Here is a 20,632-nt window from a genome sequence, read left to right as displayed (position 1 = left end):
CTAGTAGTTTTGAATCTTGTTCTGGGTTTAGTGAAGTATATACTGTAAAATAGTGAGAATATTTCTTTTTTTTTCTTTTCTTTTCTTGAGTTATTGTTCATTAAATGTATTATCCACAAAGTGGGGTGACCTAATCTGAGTTGGTTTAGTATATTTTTATGATTATGATAATATGTTTTGCATTTCGCAAAAACAATTTTTTTATTATTATTATTAAAGAGAACATTGTAACAACGCTTACAATAAAGATATAAGTGTGCCCTAAGACTAACAACAGCAGCTGCAATTTGTTGTATGTGTTGAAATGATTTTCTACAATTTGAAAGTACTGAGTAAAATATACAAATGTTAGAGCTCACTGTTATGGCTGAAGATTAATACTATCGATTCCAATGCATAATATTTGCAGTCTATGATACTGATAAGTATAGATATCTATTTCCCAAAGATTTTTGATTCAAGTTCAAACCAAAATATTGAGTAAATGTAAGAAAGGTATTTTGTGAGTTAGTTAGTGGAGGTTTTCTGTTAAATAAATGTAGCTAAAGTACCTTAATTTGAAACAAAAATATCTGTAAATGTTTTAAGAATTTATTTCAGTAAATGATCACTTATGTGATATTCAAAGATTTTATTAAGGTCATCTCATTTATAGATATAATGACATTTATTAAGCCTCTGAATGACTGTAGAGTATGTGAGGTAGCATTCATATTAAGCGAACATAATAATTATTTAATAGTGAGCAAAGGTGAGAAAAGGCATTCTAAAAGCTGATGTTTCTTTACACATTTTGTAGCATTGCCTGTGGGTTTGCAAAAGGCCTCCTCACTCTGATGCTAATCTTGTTTGGGGGCCATGACATGAAATGTTTGGGAACCCCCGGTTTACATAAATAACAAAAAGTGAAACACGCACTCCCCCTGGTGGCTCCCTGTGAACAAACGTTGTAATGCACAATACTACACATATTAAAATGGATTCTAATATGATTTGGTTGGATATTCGTATAGATGAACTGAATGTGTTTTTTTCTTTCTGGTAAATTTCCTTGACATGTCACATTTTGTGAAATATTACGAATTAAATCTCATAGGTTCCATAGAAAGCAGCTTGTGCGTCTGCTCCTTTTCCTGTCACTACATTAGCAGAGTGAGAGTTTATCTCTTAACTAGCAAAAATAACATCGCAGAATAGAATTAAAGAAGATAGAACAACTATGATCATGTCATCAGCAGCTTACAGTGAATAGGAATCACGCATTGGAGAAATAGAATAAAAACAATAATAGCAGTAATATAAAGGTTACGTCTTGAAACACATTTAGAACACAATACCATTAAATAACACTGAGATATCTATGGTGTTGAAAAAGTGTCTCTGCTTCTATCACACATACGGTGCACTCGCATAGCATTTTAGATAGATAAGGCGGGCGCGTGCCATCGGACACCGCTTGTGTGCGCCGGCAAGTGCGCCGTCGTTGTAATGGAGGAGACCCGAACTTAACCAATCAGAGCTGTGACAGCTCGGCACGTGACGCAGAGTGAGTCGCTACTGTGGCTGGACGAGAACACACCGACATTTAGCAACAAAAACAATCGCACTTTTCAGGTACGTAAAGACGTTTGCTTGCCCCAGCGTCATGTCAGCCCAGATAAAGTTTTGCGAAGCGGGCTTTGATATGTGTTTTTCTGAACTGTGAGCTAGAAATTCGCTTCATTTGTAGAGCAACAAGCTGCCGTTTGGTCAGGGCCTTCACTATTTCCTGGTCCAGGTCCACAGCTGAGCCTGCTGCTGGCTGCTAACTTTAAAAGGGTTTTAAAAGGAGCTGTCTGGCCTTTTGCTGTGAAGCTCTGACGCGTTCACCGGCTCCACAACCTGTTCAGTAAATTCTGATGCAGCCATTTGTATGCTGGCAGGAAACAGCTGTAGTCGCTGTTATTGCAGCCTAGACTCAAATCCAAGTTTTGAATGTTATGTGTGTTTTGGGGTGCTTGCTCTTCTTTGTGTAACCTCGCTGAATGTAGGAACTGCGAACCGACCAAGTGAGAAATGTTTGAGGAAATGAAAGTACTTATCGTATGGTATCGTTGTTTTACTGCACCACCTGTGGACTTTGCCTACATTTTGATTGAAACCTGATACAAAATAATTACTCAGCAGAGCAACTCACTTTATTTCTTTTTAAAGAGATGATGCATTTCTGCTATAATGTTCTTTTTAACATTAAATCTAAATATCAGTACCAGTGGAAAGGGCAGAAAAGGACATTTTCAATAACAGCAGGTTCTTTTTTATAATTCTAAGATCGTTATAAATCTTTTCAGGACAATGTGTACAATGAAAACCGTGCATGTGATGAGCTTTGAGATTCACAGTGTCTAAAATCTATGATGGTCTTGATTTGAAAAGGCAGACTCTCATTGTAAAAGTTCAGTATCATCCACAAATTAGATGTGACAAGAGCATCAAAATCCCAAACATAGCGACTCAGAGAAAAAACAACTTTATTTTGAATACATAATAACTCAAAGAAATTATCGACGAGTCAAAAGTACTGTACCCCCCTCAAAAAAATCACAAAAAAAACTTTGCCCCCCCCCCCCCCCCCCCCAAGTCTTTTTTGGTCAGACAAGAAAGTGGATAACGAGAGAGGGAAGCCATGTGGCAAAGGTCATCAGGCCAGGAACTGAACCTACAACGGTCACTTTGAGGACCAAGGCCTCCTTATAAGGGTTGCTCTCTACCTCTGCGCCACCACAGCACCCCGATATTGTATTTTTTTAACCTGTTCAACAATGAACCAAGTGGACAATATTCTATTTTTAAAAAGTAAAATGGTAAAACATTTACGTCGGAAAGGACGGACTGTGTCAGTCTTTGTCGATCTAACAACCTTTACATTTTCTACATTTGCTAGCAAACATAAGTATCCTGTTTCTAATTCTTTTTGAATGGATTGCTCTATTGTTGACAAGAGGAACCAGATTATAGTCACTCTTCCTTGTATTTAGCATATAATTAATTAAAAGCATATTTGGGCGAACCAACGTGGACTTGGTTGATGGATTAACTAAGGATCCATCAACATTCTTAGTTGATGGATGTGGTTCTGTTTTCCGGAAAATGACCCCTCGAACAAAACACTGCAACACACGCTGTAGTGAGGTAGGCTCTATAAAGTCAGATGTGTGTGTCACACTGAGGACACGTGAATCGTGGATTTCTACCGCAAGATCTCATCCTTAAATCAGAGTATCTAGGCCTCAGTATCGAGTATCTGGTCGGCTCTTTGCTGTGGCGGATTATTGTTTACAGCGCAGGCAATTTCCGGTAAGCATGGTAGCGTCAAAGTTTCGCATTACGTATGTCACAGACAAACGTTAGCGATTGGATAAAATTTAAAACTTCAGCACAGTCCACACCTCCAAGAAGAAGTAGTTTCATAAGGACTCAGAGCCCTAACCTTGTTGTTGAAGCAACGTATCGAACAAAGGCCTGGTTTTTACCAGAGTGGTAGAAAACTAACGTGTTTTTTTTAGCTGAAATGTGTCTATGTGGGTTTAAACTACCCAGTTCAACTGGGTAAAGTCCTTTCTCATCTTAAATCATTAACAGCAGACATCTTATTTTTGCAGATGACTCATTTGAAAGATAAATATTGTGTACAATTAAAATGTGGGTGGAGTCACCTACATTCCACCTACCCAGAATGTAGGTGGAATGTAGATGAACGCACTTCCCTGCTAAAACGAGAGACACAACTGTTATGATTAGGAAGGCGACTCTGTTCAGGGATTTCTTGTCCAGTGATTGAAGACTGCTCTAATGTGGGATGCAGGCTATCTCTTTGCTTGTGCTTTCATGATGGGTGGTCACAGCTTGACCAGCTTGGTCTTGCTAGATCTTCTGCAAAGTGAAGCTTGTATTCACATAAAAGCAGGTCTTTTGTAGCCGTTCAGATGGTTTCTGTCAATGAGAAACATGTTTTGAAGGCAATCATTTGGGGAGCGTTCTGTTTTAAGTCGCCCAAACTACAAGTGACATCAGCATCCTGTGAGGCGGCTGCTGTGGGATTTACTCATTTCTTGTGTGAAACCGTATCTTATCTATTGGTTTTGAAGTCTGCCGACTTCTATTTTTAATCACCCACTTCTTCCACTTAAATGCAAAGTTTGTTGTTACTTTTACCCATTTGATCTGCATTTCCAGCTTTTCTTTTTTTTTTAAATGTACAAATTCTAGCATTTTTACATCTAGGGGTGGGCGATCGTGACAAACGCATGACAATTTTTATTGTAAAATCACAATCATGAGTGGATCACAATTCCTATACATACAACTGCCAAAAGGCATTGCTAAATTGATTTTAGTCAGTATGCAGAATTTTGCTAAATTGTCAAGCAAATTGCTGAGTCTTTTTTTGTGTGTCTTTTTGTGGCATTTACTGTGATAACTATAAAAATGTCAATAACTGTATGGCTGTGACTCAAAACTCCACAAACAGAAAATCCTCGTCAAAACGCCTTCCGTTTGTTCTCGGTATGGACGGCTCGGTTTGGCCTCTGCTACTTCTGCTTCAGGAAGGAAGAAGTAAATAAAGTCTTCAGTTTCGATGGCGCAGAATAAAAGGTTCCTGCGTCGTACGAAGACCCCTGATAATTACGACTATCATATACGTTTTCTAGTCGAAAAATACTTTCTAAGTATGATTAATTTTTGCTCATGACGTCTAAGCCTGTGTTTTGATTTCTCAGACTGTGGAAGCCACTCACTGAGCGATGGCCTCACCCGTCTCTGTGTACCACTCCAGCTCTCTGGACTCTCACATCGCTAGTGTAGGTTGAATTTGTTTGTTCTGTTTGTATTTGGAATCGAAATGTTTTCCGCAAATTTCAGGAGATGACTTGAATACATTTTGGTCAGGTAATAGTTTGCTTTGTAAAGCACATGCCTAAAAAGCTAGTAAAAATACTAAATATTCAGTATATGAACACAACTGCCTGTAATTGGTTTGGTGTAAAAACGACCCATGGTGCCTACAGTTCAGGGACTGTGATCATTGTTACCATGACCAGCTGGGCACCACGTTCTCTTGAGCTTGGACAAGCCGGAATCAGTGTGTGAGAGTTCAGGATGATTATTACTTTCAGGAAGAAGCTGTTTTTGAGTCCGTTTGTTTTAGTTCAGCTGCACCTGTAGCGCCTCCCTGAGGTGAAACGGAGAGAAGCCAGGGTGGGAGCTGTCTTTGGTGATGGTTATGGCCCTAGTGAGCCATAACCTCACAGGTACAAATATCCATCAGACCAATGGTCCTCTGAGCTGTCGTTATGACTCTGGAGCCCAGCATTGTCTGCAGCAGAGCAGCTGCCTACCGCACTGTGATGCAGACTGTCAGCAGGCTCTCCATGGATCAAAGGTCAACAGCAGCTTGGAGTTTAGGTTGTACTTCTTGAGGAAGGAATCTTCCTAAGTATCAGACCAGTGGAGGTCAGTTTTCTCTCCGGTACAGCGGAGGTAAACTTTGGAATGAGCTCTTATACTAAAACAGACACAATATACTCCTGTAAAACAGTGTAAACGTCATGTGAAAGTGTCATTGTCACGTTTTTTTATTGTCCTATATTCTATTTAAATTCCCATTAATGCTTTGTAGATGTGTTTTTATGTAGTTTATTTAGCCTCCTTCTGCATTATTATCATTATTATTTTACCAATATCTTTAATCTATATTTTAATTGTGCAAAATAAACTAAAGTAAAATGTTTCTTCCTTTTAGACTGGCAGAAATTCTCTACAGATGGAATTGTTAGCGGATGTCTCTCTACTTCCAGGAGAGGATCGAATTACAGGTAATGATGAAGCAACTGTCAGTGATGTATGCAAAAAAAAAATGTCCTTGCTGCAGAAAATACACATGTAATTAAAATCACGTGTGTGAGTAAAGTCACTCAGATGCACTTTACCTGAGCGGTGTTCGTATTTTTAAAAATTAATTTATTTTTCTTTTTTGAGTTTGGCAAAACATTTTGAGACACTAAGTCTTTAATATTCCAGCATATTACACTCAACACACAAGTATATTTGATAATAAAAATTATTTTTCGAATTCAGAATAGAAATAAGATGAAACAAAAGATCAAGATGTGAACCTGTAATGCAGCTACAAACTGACATAAGAGTTATAAGGCCTAGAAGTGTCACATGCGGGTCATTTTCATTATAAGTACAGCTCTTGAGGTTTATTATCACTTTTTAAAATACTTTATTTCTACAGAATTAAGAATAAGCAGCCCTGGAATTTTTTTTGCTACTAATTTGTTTCTTTCTTGTTTTTGGTTTGTTTATTTGTGTCTGTTTTTGTAACGGGCTCAAACATGACACAAAGTGAAAAATTTGGAAGTCGTGGCAGTAATTTGATATTGTGTCTACTTTCAGATCAGGAGATCATTTACATGTGTCCATTCAATGGAGCTGTTAAAGGGAAAGTGTTGATCACCACCTACAGACTGTACTTCAAGAGCTCAGATGCTGTAAGTTTTCTAAAGTGTTTGTATGTCGGTGCAGGCCGTCTGCCGGTGGAAACACAATTATTAACAGTCATTCTTCAGCCTTCAGCTTGACATGCTGCAGTTTGTTGTCAACATTAATAACTTCATAGCACAAATTTTGATATAAATACAAATAAAAAACTTGTTGGTAAAGAAATATTTCTAATGGTAGTCTATAAACATCCAGAATCTGTCGATAACAACTCAGAAAACTCCAGAACACAATTTGTACATTACATTTGTACCAGAAAAAAAAAATCAATATCCAGTAATCATGTTCAATGTAAATATTCCTTCTATATGCAGTGGATTTTTGATCAGGCGTGTACCTGAACTCCGGATTCTATATTTCCGTCCATATTGTTTATCAATGAGTGCAGCGATAACTGTTCGTCTGTGCGGCAGGACGTGCCGCTGACCCTGGACGTTCCTCTGGGTGTCATAAGTCGAGTGGAGAAGATGGGTGGAGCGTCGAGCCGTGGAGAAAACTCATATGGATTGGATATCACATGCAAGGTGTGTAACATGTGCTTTTGCTGTTTTTATTTGAATGTCCAAAAATTGAGGAGGAGTGCAGCTTGGAGCAGTAAAAACGTCCCACATTCCATTTCTGAGATTTCTTTTTAGCTCGGTGCTAATTACAACCAAAGCAGGTGTTGATGGTGGGCTAGGAGTTTGTAGCAGTGGGGCTGTTTGAGAACTCTTTAACTCTGGGAACAGTTAGCTGGTTTTCTAGGGGATAAAAATGAGATAATGCACAAGAAGTTCAGGTTCGTGCAAGCTGAGTGAACAACCTGAGGCTTCTATTGCAGATGTAGCTTCTAATAGGTGTGACCATTGATAGGTATTTTCCTTTCGAACCTAAATAAAAGAAAGAACCACAGACAACGTATATGAATTTTACGTGGAGCTTTTGCAAAAGGGAAGGCTCTGCCAATTCTTCCTCCGAACAATCCACAGAGCATTCTGATCTGCCCTCACAAAAACTCCTGTTTTTATTGTCTAAGAAGGACAGGCAAGGGGGCAGTCAGGAAAACAACAGAGGTCGTAAAGCTTCTAACCCAAACATCTAACAACCCGGTTCCAGATGTGATATCTGATCAAAGGTCTGAGCCCGGTTCAAATCTCGGTCAATACTGTCAAGAAAACAAAATACGACTGCTCACAGGTGGTTACTAAATTAGGAGGTGTTCTTGCAAAAGGGTTTAAAGTCTGAGAAACTCAGTGTTATCTATTTCTCGTAAAGTTGAACAGACAGTAGTGACCTCCAGGTCATTTAAAGAAGAGAACACTTTAAACAGAAAATCACAAAGATCTATAGACTTAATGTGAACTAAAGTAAGAATAAAATGATAATACATAAAAATCTCTAACAACCATGATGTCCTTGCCCGTTGCTGTGGCAACCGTTGGAGCCGCTGCTGGACACCAGCGATGATGTGAGCTGTCAGGAAGGAGGTTGTCTCTGTTGGTTCTCTGAGACAGTGGAAAATCCTCTTATTAATCTTCTTATTAAAACATTAGTCTCTTACACCCGTCCATTTTATATACTTTGACCATTATTTCAAAATGTAAATATGAATACCCTTCTCTAATGTTTTTTCCTGTGATGATGGTAAAGTGTCTGATTTTTTGGGTCTTCAGGACATGAGGAATCTGAGGTTCGCTCTGAAGCAGGAAGGCCACAGCAGGAGAGGGATCTTTGAGATGATCTTCAGATATGCTTTTCCTCTTTCGCATAGTTTGGTAAGTTCTACTGCGACGGATAATGAGCAGAAAAATGACTTAAAAAACAAAACTCAATGAAGAATAAAGTACTGAGTAATGTATCTGTGTCCTCCAAAGCCGGCGTCCTGAAACATTTTTCCCCAAATGCAGCTCACCTGAATCAAATGATTCATCAAGCTCAACAGCGTCCTGCTAATTATGCAATTCAGATGTGACACAGAGACAAATCTAAAAGGACTAACTTGACTAAAGACAGTCACAAAGTCGGCCTTCTATCACCTGAAGAACATTTCCAGGATTAAAGGACTAATGTCTCAGCCAGATCTAGAGAAACTAATTCATGCATTCATCTTCAGTCGTATTGATTATTGCAACAGCGTCTTCACAGGTCTGTCCAACAAATCAATCAAACAGCTGCAGCTGATCCAGAACGCTGCTGCTCACGTTCTCACTAAAACCAGGAAGGTAGAGCACATAACACCAGTTTTAAAGTCCCTTCACTGGCTCCCTGTAGCTCAAAGAAGAGACTTTAAAATACTGTTGTTAGTTTACAAATCACTGAACGGCTTAGCACCACAATATATTAAAGACCTGCTGTTATTGTATGAACCTTCCAGACCTCTCAGGTTCTGGTTCTGGTCTGCTCTGCATCCCCAGAACCAGAACCAAACGAGGAGAAGCAGCTTTCAGCATCTATGCACCACAAATTTGGAACAAACTTCCAGAAAACTGTAAAACAGCTGAAACACTGACTTCTTTTAAATCTCAACTAAAAACCCACCTGTTTAGGATTGTATTTGGAACGTAATCAATTACAAATTTAATGATGGAACTTGACTTAATGTCATGGTTTGATTGTTGATTCTATGTTCAAATTGCACAAAAATCCGTGAGGGACGACGGAGTCCCAGAGCGAAATTCCGTGAGAGGTGTACGGAGCCCAGTGCCGGAAGAAAACGGCGAGTGACTGAGGGTCATTGCGCGTAACACAAACCCTGTAAATTCTAGACACTAACAGGTACCATAGAATTGCACAAAAATCTGTGAGGGACGGCGGAGTCTCTGCTCGAAATTCCGTGAAAAAGGTGTACGGAGCCTTGTGCCAGAAGACAATTGAAAGGCTGTTTACATTGTTTTAAACTGCGTGATTGTGAGCATGAGTGGGAATAAAAATATCAACAGGTATTTTGTTCCATATATCACAGTAGGAGTGTAACAGGTAAATCTTTATGGATGCAAACTCCACTAAAAACCCACCTGTTCAGGATTGTATTTGAAATGTAATCAATTACAAATTTATTGATGGAACCTGACTTAATGTCGTGTTTTGATGTTGCATTGTGTTTCTGTGTTTGTAATGATGTAAAGCACTTTGAAATGCCTTGCTGCTGAAATGTGCTATACAAATAAAATTTGATTGATTGATTGACCTTAGCTTTTGTGTTATTTAGATGTCAACTGAAAATGTGTTTGCTTGTCTCCTTTCTTGCAGCCTCTTTTTGCTTATGTGAATCAGGAAAAGTACACTGAGAATGGCTGGTTCGTCTATAAAGCTATGGAGGAGTTTAGGCGTCAGGTAAATATCTGGATTATTTGCTTCTTTTTTCAGGCTAGAATTTGTGTTTTAACTTGTGTCAAATCTAAACAGCGCTCAGACAACACCACAGTGCTGTGGTCGGTCTTTTCTAATTTAATGTTTTTTCCTACAGGGCTTACCAAACAACAAATGGCGTATTACATTCATCAATAAGAGTTATGATCTGTGTGACACGTACCCGACTGTCCTTGCAGTCCCTTTCAAATGTAAAGAAGATGACCTTAGAAGAGTGGCCGCCTTCCGGTCAAGAGGACGCATACCGGTAAGAGCAAGCTTTTTTAATCAGATAAGCCAATGGGATTTCTTTACCTCACAGAGGTCTAGTGTTTACATTTCAATACATTCTTAAAATGCATGCACATGAGCTGGGTTACATGAGTTGTGCCTACATTTCGCCATTCTGAAGTCACCACTGTATTTCTTTCACCTGAAATTCAACCGTCTTTGATTTTGGTCCAGGTTCTGTCGTGGATCCACCGGGAAAATCAGGCAGTGATTGTTCGCTGTAGTCAGCCCCTCGTTGGAATGTCTGGTAAAAGAAATAAAGACGACGAGCGATACCTGGACCTCATCAGAGAGGCAAACGACACCACCAAAAAACTCACCATTTACGACGCCCGGCCCAACGTCAACGCCGTCGCAAACAAGGTCGGAAGGAAAAAGAAGTACTTTTAAACAATAGCAACCAACCTGGAGTCATGTTTCAACAATTCAAACTACTGTGGTGTTACTGTGTCCACCTTCTGACCTCATCAGTTAGGAACTGGGGAAGGGAAATTGACAGGAGGATAGATTAGTAAAAACGTTGAAGAGCATCAAGTGATGAAATAGATGCATCAGGCTGAAGCGAGCTCATGCAGAGAGATAAAATCAGTCTGCTGCTGTTTGATTTCATGCAGAGGAAGTTTTCACAACCTTTTCACAAGTTTGTTTTCACAAGTTTTCACAAGCCATATTTTTGCTCTTGGAAGTCTTGTAGAGAAGGTCAGAGGGTCAGAAAGAGCATTGCTGTGTCTTTGAGGATCTAAAAGGAGCATTATGAGAGTGGACCAAAAGAGGAACTTTCACATTGCATAAGGAAGTCAAGAGTAGCAAAACAGAAAAAAAGAGAAAGAATAGTGGAAGACATACATAAAGAGAGTGAGAGAGTGGCAGTCTGAGTCACTGATGTGTTCACGGTAAGGGTGTGGTTGCAGCATACAGAAGGGTAGCTCCAAGTTAAAAAAAAGACAGCTAATAAGATAATTGTGAAATCTGCCGTGATATTTGGTTTGGATGCACTGACGCTGTCTAAAATGAGTTGGAGCAAGAGGCTTAACTGGAGGTGGCAGAGTTGAAAATGCTTCGATTTTTCCTTTGGACTCTGTGACCAAGATGACAGGATGAGAAATAAGCAGGTTAGAGGAAAAGCTAAGGCTGCTTTGTTGATTAAATGACGAACAAAACCACAATATTTCAGTTTTGCGGTGGTTATTTTGTTTCGGTTTGATTGTATGAATATTGTCAGTAGCATGGCTGCATTAAAATCTTTTGCCCACACAATTTGTGGAACGTGTGGCAGGCAAATATAATCTGCGCCATCTTTTGTTGGCTGCAGGCCGTCCACACGAAACGATGAATTGATGGTGCCCTGGAAATATTAAGCAGTCCTGCAGCTCTACATTACCTTTGCTGTAGAATATGTTTCATCTATTTTTAAAAATATATATATTTTTAAAATATTCCAACTATTTGACAAGCAATGTCTTCAGTCGTTGTATCTATACCTATTTTCCCACAGTAACTGTAGACGTTTCACTGTGCCAGTTTGCAGCATCTATTCCAATGTGATAAAAATAGACACAAAATCATCACTAGCAATATGGTTCAGGTTTAATAAATGTGGGTGGTAAATCAATGCACTTGCACATGCTCCTCCCAGTATTTTGCTCTCTCTAATGATCAGCATATGTTCTGCATATTTATATACATGATAAATGGATTGCACCTGCTAAGGAGTTTCCTTTATTTTTTGCTTAGGTCTGTTATGAATACTGTGAATGTTTAGTCCTTCCAATAAGAGTGTTGCAGAAATTTTCTTTGAACGTCTATCGACGTAACTTTAGCTTCACATTGTGTTGGCAATTTCAGGCCACTGGAGGGGGCTATGAAGGGGACGAGTACCTAAATGCTGAGCTAGTCTTCCTGGACATCCACAATATTCACGTCATGAGGGAGTCCCTTAAGAAACTCAAAGATATCGTCTACCCAAACGTGGAGGAATCCCACTGGCTGTCCAGTCTAGAGTCTACACACTGGTTAGAACATATTAAGGTAAGCACAGAAAGATTCATTCTACGTTCAAACGTTTTGTGTGTGTACTGAAAGCTCCTTGTGTGTAGCTGGTGTTGTCAGGAGCCATCCAAGTGGCAGACAAGGTTTCCAGTGGGAATTCAGTTCTGGTTCATTGTAGTGACGGATGGGACCGGACGGCACAGCTTACCTCACTGGCCATGCTGATGCTGGACAGCCACTATCGCACGCTAAGAGGCTTCCAGGTCGGTAACTTCACAGCAACCGGAACCAGCTGGATTCGTCCCGATTTTAAATAAACTGTCAAATTTTTCTTCATAGGTCCTGATTGAAAAGGAATGGATCAGCTTTGGTCACAAATTTGCATCGGTAAGATTCTGATATGTGTGTGTTTATTTTTTTTATTTATTTTTCAGAATACTCTACAGTTGTGTAGTTTTGTATAATTACGTCATACTTATTATAAGACATGCCAATGAAATATCCACATGAATGCAATTGATTGCGCAACTTATTTACTAAAGGGGCAGTTTTATGTAAATCCACTTCTTTGATCTTTATGTCATGCTGTAATGTCATCAAAAACATACCTGGACTGTTGCTTTGATTTTTTCATGCATGTTTGAGAAATGTCATTATACGAGTTACGTTTCAGTGAAACGCTGGTAAAAACGTCAAAAGGTTAAATAAAAAATAAAATACTCATTTTATAACATCTGAAGGCAACATTAGTTACTTAATTTTGCTATAAATTGGCATTCTTTGGCTAGAAAACACGTAATACAACACGCCCCTTTAAAAAAATAAGTTGAGTTTACTGTTAATCGTTTGTGTTTTTGTGTGTGTAGCGGATCGGCCACGGTGACAAAAACCACGCAGACCAGGACAGATCGCCAATATTTGTTCAGTTCATTGATTGTGTATGGCAGATGACCAAACAGGTTAGTAAAGCACAAGTGATTGATAAGATACTCTAAGACATTTATTTGGATTGCTTTTAATTAACTGTTTATATCTGATGAAACTGTAAAAAAAAAAATCTACAAAGTCTTCAAATCTTTTTTTCTAGAATAAGTTGTTTTGTGAGCTTGGTTGAATTGCATCTATTTAACTTATAGCAGATGAAGTTATGGAGGGAGCATAATTTTGTCTTTCTCTCTTAAATCGCTTCTTGAAACTCATTTTTATTGGGCATTTAATTGAGGCCTGAGACCGTAGCTCTTCTGTTTGGATTTATTTATTTTGACTTATTATTACTCTTATTATTACTTAGATTATTTTAACTGATATATGGATTTTTTTTTTCTTGTAATATTTCTCTTTTTTGTTTCATCAACTTATTTTATTATTACAGCACTTTGGTGCAGTTTTAAACCTGTTTTTAAAGTGCTATATAAATAAATTTGACATTGTAAACCTTTACAGTTTTTCTATTCGAGCTGCTGCTGTGCTTGGTGGCAAAATAAAAAAAAAAACACCCAATGAGAATATTGAATAAAACCAAGATGGTATGTAGCCTATCGTCTGTAACAATGAATTGTCCTTCCACCGAAGCACAATCAATTTATAGTTAGCTTTTCTAAATTAACAGAATTTCTCTTAAACCTTCCTGAATATGAAAACCTGGAAAACTAAGAATCTTCTGGCATGTTTGTTTGGAGATAATAAAACAGTTTTTTGCAAAGTTAAGCATAGTAATTAGTCGTGTTTAATCACAGAGCTAGAGTGTGGTTAATCTGCTAAAATATTTTAATTGACTGATGGCACTAATAAATATATTTTTTTTAACATATTTTTTAAAAACTCTTTGACCTGACAGTATAATATGAGACGAATTCAGTGATCATACATTCAATTTAGCGTTTTGATTTCTTCTGTAGGGCCTTCAGAAAGTTTTCTAAGCAGCTTGTTTTTTTAGAAATGTAAACTCAAGAATTGTTACATTTTATTTCTGAAATCAGGTCAATTTAACGTAGACAAATATTTAGCGCAAACATGAACAGAGGTGAAATGTGGTTCATCTAAAGGTCTGTCAAGCTGTGGCTGTTTGCTCTAAGGGTTAACGGAGAATTTGGGTGCAGGAGCATAAACACGATTGTGTCTTGGAAATGTAACCAGATTTTCTCCTCTCAGTTTCCTACAGCCTTTGAGTTCAATGAGCATCTTCTGCTCACAATCTTGGATCATCTCTACAGCTGCCGCTTTGGGACTTTCCTCTACAACTGTGAGAGTATACGAGACCAGCAGGTAAGTGACCATCAAGGGTTCCTTCTCTTAGTTTTTTTAACATGGCTGTTTAAGTCGGCAAACAACTAAACTTATTTGTCTTACTTTGGTGAAAAGGCGTCACAGGTTGGTTCAAAACAACTACGGCCATAATTAAACCTCTTAAAACCACTTTTGTTGGTGTACTGTTGCAAAAGTTGTACACACACACAAGCACACCCCAACACACACATCCTTGTACTTCAAATATATATCTTTAGAAGTTTTGGGTTTTGTTCCATCTTCCTCCAGGGCTGTGAGCTTCTGTCTTCGTCAGTGAGTTGTCTGTGAACCCTGAACTTGAGTAGAATTAAACCTTGCCTAAATAAGAATAATAAGAAGAAAACATTAAATATGAGGTGTTAGACGAAGTCATGTATTATACGCAACTTTCACACCAAAAGGTGACATAGGGCCGATTTTTTTTTTTTTTTTTTTTCTCAGAAGTGCAGAGTCAGATTTTAGAGTCTTTAGGTGAGTTTTGGTGCTTTGTAGTTTGCTGCTGTCCACAGACAGTTTGTGTTGCTGCCTCACATTTTCACAGCAGGTGAAAAGTTTGTGTATATTTAAGCAAACTTTCACACCATGTTTATTTTTTACATGTCGATTTCTGTGTCAAATATGGCACCTGATATTTTTGTGCATACTTGAGGTCCTTAGTCTAAGCCACTTTTCCGTTGTTATTTTTAAACCCAATCCTTTGATAAGCTAGCAGTACGCCTTGCACTTTGACCTCTTGGCAGGAAAAAAACATTAGTTTACATGCTGTGTTTTGAGAACGGTCTTTGGACCACAGGTTGAGACAGACTGCTGTAAATCTATCCAGTACAGTTCAGTAGAGCTGCAGAAAAAGTGAGGACCAGGAAAAGGTTCTGATTTTCCACACATGGCCTCCCTTTGTTGGTAAATACTGTGAAAGTGGTTCTCTATATCTAGTATGTATAAGTACACCCATACAAAGATCAACACACACAGTCATTTTTCTGTCATTGACTTGAAATGTGTCTCTCTGATTCGATTGTATTTACTTTCTTGTTGTTTGTTGTAAAGTGCCTTGAGACAACATGATGTGTATCAATAACCTGAGTTGAATTGATAACAGTCTGAGTTGCTCTCTGTCTCTGACTCAGGAGCTGAGATCGAAGACGGTGTCCCTGTGGTCTCTGGTCAACAGCAAGATGGATATTTATTTGAACCCATTCTACACTCCAGAGTCTGGACAGGTTCTCTACCCTGTGGCAAGCATGCGCCACCTAGAGCTGTGGGTAACCTACTACATCCGCTGGAACCCACGTATACGACACCAGGTAGGGCCTCCAGTGTGTGTGTGTGTGTGTGTTTGAAGAATATCTTGATGCTTTCTAGCTTTTTGTTATGATTTAGCAATAAAATGCACATTTTCTTTGCCTATTGTAATGTACTGAAAACATTAAAACCTACAAAGTTCTGCTATAAGTGTAAGTCACTTTGACATACTATTTAGTTTGATATTTCACCCTGTTCTGATCATGTAGTCCATTTATTCATAAATGTATTCATGCATTTTATTTATGAATAACATTTCAGAAATTGTATTTAGTATTCTAAAAACTGTACTTTTTTCTTTTACAGTAATAAAACCGTATAAAATAGTTTTATTCCTGTTTTCTAATAAAACAGGAATAAAAATTCTGGAAGTAAAATCATAGACAAATTGTTCAAAATCAATTTGGGCTGTTTTCATACTGTTCTCTACAGTAAAACAGCCCAAATTGATTTTGATTATGAACAACTTGTCTGTGATTTTAGAGCCATGGTTGAGAAGAATCCATTTCCTCTGAGCTTCAGTTTTTGGTAAAACCAGCAGAAGCTTGTCGGCTCTTTTAAGGACTTGTGTTGAAGCATAAGCTGCAGTATGTAGCGTTTGTTTAAAAAATATATATATTTTTACATATTCATTGAAACTCTCACTATGTCATGACAGTTTGGTATGAAACACATAATCTCTCCCAGTGCTGTGAGTGCTACTTAGAAATGACCAATCAGAGCCAGGAGGAGGGTCTTAGTGTTGTCAATCACAATCTCTTCCTAGCTAGCACAGCTTGTCCTGAATGCTAAAGCTAGCTAGCATAGCCACCATTGACATCAGAACAACAGTTCTCATTGACAGCTCTATCAAAGATTTCAGATTAAACACCAACAAGGTGAATAATGGCAAACATATAAAAGAAATTCTCAAATTCTGAAGGCACAGTGTTTGTCAGAAGTGTGATAGACTTGTCTTTTTTGAAAACTATAATAACATTTCTGTGTGTGTGTGTGTGTGTGTGTGTGCCTTCAGCAGCAGAGTCCAGTGGAGCAGCGCTACAAGGAGCTTTTGGCCCTCAGAGAAGAATACTTAAAGAAACTGGAGCAGCTTCAGTTATCCGATTCTTCCTCTCCCTATCTGCTGGCTAACAGCACCACGCCAAACACCACCTCGTCTACAGCCTCCACACCTTCACAGCAGTACACACACCTACAGACTCCGTTTTGAAGCTCTTCCTTCACAGACGAGAGGCAGAACCTCTTTTGGATTGCACTGTTCATGTCCTCTTTTATCTGCAGTCTTCTTTCTTTTTGTTCTAACTCACACACACACACACACACACACACACACTGCACAGGGAGAGGCTTGGTTTGGTTTTGAAAAACTATCTCTTTCATTTGTACCTAATAGATAAGTTGACAAATTGGTGAATTATGCAATATCTCTCTTTAGCGTTTTACCTGAACATTTTAAACACACAGCAAAGCTTTGAAGAATTTCAATGCTTGACGTTTAAGGGCTCCAGAGGACAGGATGCACACACAGCCGCTGCAGGTCGGGTTTTCTATAGTTTCTTATTTAATATAAACCATCATTTAACATTATTGAGTTCATCAGAAGTTTGAATAATATATTAACTAAGAGAGACTAAGGTTATTTTTATTTTATTTTTTTAAAAGAGGACAAGAGAACAGACAATTTAGGAAAACGACTGTTTGGTACCGTGAGTGTTCTCAGGCCAGTTACCAACAAAGAAAACTCAAACTCAGCCTGTCCAGAAAAATCCCTTTCACTTCCACACGCTCTCCACTTCAGGCCGCCGAGCGCAGAATCAGAAATTACCACGACGTTAAGACGCCCAATCACCTGGCAGCTGTTTGGGTCGACTGAAAGGGAACTGATTGATGTGCTTCATCTGTAGGGATGTTTGAGCTTCCATGCGGTGAGTCAAATGTATTTATGTGAGCTGCAAACACCTGGGCTGCCCACAGCTGCACAGGTGATGAGTTATGTTTTAGTCTGAGAAGGACTTTCTTTACCTGGCTCACCGCAGGGCTTGAGGTCGTGATTGCAGTCAAATATGCTTCGGAAAGTTATTTTTTTATTTTCATTGAAATTGCAAAAGAAGAGTCGTATGTAGATTTCTGTAAAATTAACTGAATATATCTTTTCAATAAGAGAGTAACATTACCAAATGTGGAAGAATTGTGCTATAAAGACTTCAGGCGCTGCATCTATCCCTGCTCTGATCCTGCAGTGAAAATGCATTAAATCTGCTGCGTCTGCAAATTTTTCAGTTGAAGACAGATGAAAACTTGATTTATTATGAATTTAAATATCAGCTATTCCTGTGAGGTCGTCACTATCAGGAACTTTTTGCGATTCTAAACATCTGTTACCGATGTTGATCAGAGACGAGCCGTCATGGAGGAACTGTGTGCCTCTCTCCTCTCTGTAATCACTGATAATAATAACAGTTGAGTGGAACTCACTGCCATGTTGGATTAAAGGTAAAGACGGGTGCAGGAAATTATGTATTTGCAGTTAGTACCTACAACCAGTAAGCCACGAAAGTAACTATAAGTGAGTTCAAATCTGGAAGATGAGTTTCTGAAAAACAAATCATTTTGACCAACAGCGGTTTTAGTATTGTTGAATAGAAAAAATCATAATGAAACTTTAGAATTGAAATGAAAAAAAAACAAAAACAAGGCGAAACCACACTAGGAATAATAAACACTAACCCACAAGTTGTAAGCTAAGCTTTAGATTTTTAGCCATGAGTCCAGCTGCAGTTTATTAGCGTCCTTTGAAGAGTTGCTCTACTCCTGTATCAGTTGAAACCAGACTGTTCAATTGAAAGCAGAAACTGGCAAAGAGTGTTTAAAATGACAATATTCAAAAAACCCGTTGTGAATGTTATTACATGCAGACAACACAGAGGGATTGAGTTTGAGGCTCCAGTCATCAAATTTAAAAGCTGGATGGTGAAATGCAGAGTTTATGAAAACAGGTGAAGTGTTTTTAGTTAGCTGTGTTTAGGTTGACTTCCTGGATGGTGATAGAACTGAGGCTTGCAGAGGGACTGGAACTGTGCATTACCCTTGGAAGAGGAAAAAGAAGATATGCGTTGTTGAAACAATATTGCATTCATATTTCTGTTTCGCATAGGAAAAAAACTTGAGGGCTAAAGCTGGACTTTTGGACAGTTTCCAGTAAACTGCAGGTTCTATTAGAGTAAAATGAATCTCGCAGGGATGAAGTTAGAACTGTGGGTGTGGCGAGAAAACTGTTGAGTTAACTTGATAAATGTGTTTCTGTCAGATACAGCATGTTATTTACCTCGAGGTGAAACTCCCTCACACTTCTTTCTTTCACTTCCTGTGGTGTAAGTGTGGCTGTCTAAATATTTCACCAACCTTGAATTTTTTCTGGATGTTTAAATTGACCAGACTTCAAATGAGTCCAGAAGGTTAAAATTTCTCTGATTTTAAAAACAGACCCCAGTGTTAGCCCTAGCATTAGCAGATTGACATGCTAACGGTTTTTAAAATGTGCCTGGGATCAGGAGCCACATCGTGCCTTGTGCCTGCCACTGTTTGAGACTGAGGGCATGCAGAGGAAAAGAAAGATGGTTTTGTCATATGTTAGGAGTTGATATTGTGGGTACTAAACCAATTCTTTTCCTTTAGGCTTATGAAAGTTTTTCAAAAATGCAATTTTCTAAAAATCAGCTCTTGAGTAAGTAGGTGATATTTTAGACCATGTCACAAATGATCAGTTATGTTCTTGACTCTTGAATTCAAAGCTCTGACGGTCTTTAATGATGGTCATTACATCAGATTTGTTTTGAGCCCTTCTCAGTCCGTGCTTTTGCAAATAAGTCAAACGAAAAGTGCCTTGTTTTATAAGCGCTTCCTCTTTTTAATTTAAACCCAGCCACATTTCCTTTTCCTCTCTCAGAACCAGAAACCCTCTTCACAGTCGCCACGAGTGTTTACACTGACCAGATATCTGGTGTGTGTGTGTGTGTGTGTGTGGGATCTCTTATTTTGACTTCCTCAGTCGACTTTTCAATCCGCTCGTAGGTTTGTTTGTCTACTTGTGCCTTTCAGTCTTGCACACACACGTTGAACTGGCTGTCTGACTTCATCTCCTGCTCAGAGTGCTATATTACCTTTGTCCATCGAAATTCTACCTCTTCACCCTACAAACGGCAGGTTCACCAGACAGGCGTACTGCTGCCACCTTCTGGAGACATGGGGAAAAGCTCAGAGCAGCATTAGATCTCCTGTATGTGTGGGTCAGTTTCAGCTCAATTGAAAATGAAATGAAACTCGTCAGCTCGGTGGAAGCTACAGCAAACATCTATTTTGGCAGAACTGTTAGCTTTTTAGTTACAAACTATTTTCTCGTTTATTTAATTTGCACTATAACGTCGTTAGCTCAATCAGAACCTGTTTTATTGTCTAAAACCTATCTCTTTATTTACCTTTCTGTTGAGTCTTTGAGTGTTGACTCAGAAGTTGTGGATATGAAATTGAACTTTGCTTTTTTGGCTGAGGGGATCAGAAGGTGCTGATGTTCCTGATAAACTGTCTGCATGTTGGGCTCCTCTGACTCTGACCGTATCGTCTTCATCCGCCTCAGAGTGACGGCTGTGGAGGCGGAGCAACTGTAAACTGATGGGCTGGTGGGGCATCAGAAAAATAGTTCCATTTGCTTTTGTTTCTAATGTTTCTTTGTCAAGTAATATTCTGGGGGGTTGGAGGGGTTTCCCTGAATTTTGTCTTCAGTGTAAATATTTGTTATTAAATTCCGATTTTCTGAAATCTCAACTTTTCCCTCTGCATTGATTGCCGCTGTGTCTCATTTGGACAGATGCACCATTTCTTTCTCCATTTTAGT

At 38.7% G+C, this 20,632-nt stretch overlaps 1 protein-coding gene across 3 annotated transcripts; it reads left to right on the top strand.

Moving 5' to 3' along the window:
- The first annotated feature begins 1,498 nt into the window (after window positions 1-1,498).
- Window positions 1,499-20,556, top strand: mtm1 (myotubularin 1). Of its 3 annotated transcripts, none has more exons than XM_028037758.1 (16): window positions 1,499-1,614; window positions 4,761-4,841; window positions 5,783-5,855; window positions 6,442-6,536; window positions 6,960-7,070; window positions 8,199-8,300; window positions 9,775-9,858; window positions 9,992-10,141; window positions 10,339-10,527; window positions 12,010-12,192; window positions 12,261-12,416; window positions 12,493-12,540; window positions 13,020-13,112; window positions 14,305-14,418; window positions 15,567-15,743; window positions 16,760-20,556. In XM_028037758.1, exons 2-16 carry the CDS (start codon window positions 4,785-4,787, stop codon window positions 16,949-16,951), a joined length of 1,824 nt encoding a protein of 607 aa, XP_027893559.1. In that variant the 5' UTR covers window positions 1,499-1,614; window positions 4,761-4,784; the 3' UTR covers window positions 16,952-20,556. The 3 variants fall into 3 exon arrangements, with proteins under 3 accessions (XP_027893559.1, XP_027893558.1, XP_027893560.1); XM_028037757.1 differs by having other exon boundaries at window positions 16,757-20,556; XM_028037759.1 differs by lacking the exon at window positions 4,761-4,841 and having other exon boundaries at window positions 1,528-1,614; window positions 16,757-20,556.
- The last annotated feature ends 76 nt before the right edge of the window (window positions 20,557-20,632 follow it).

This window comes from Xiphophorus couchianus, chromosome 14 (assembly GCF_001444195.1).
Source record: "Xiphophorus couchianus chromosome 14, X_couchianus-1.0, whole genome shotgun sequence".
Classification (NCBI taxonomy): domain Eukaryota; kingdom Metazoa; phylum Chordata; class Actinopteri; order Cyprinodontiformes; family Poeciliidae; genus Xiphophorus; species Xiphophorus couchianus.
The sequence above is the reverse complement of the archived record's forward strand: the minus strand, read 5'-3'. Positions and strand labels throughout refer to the sequence as shown.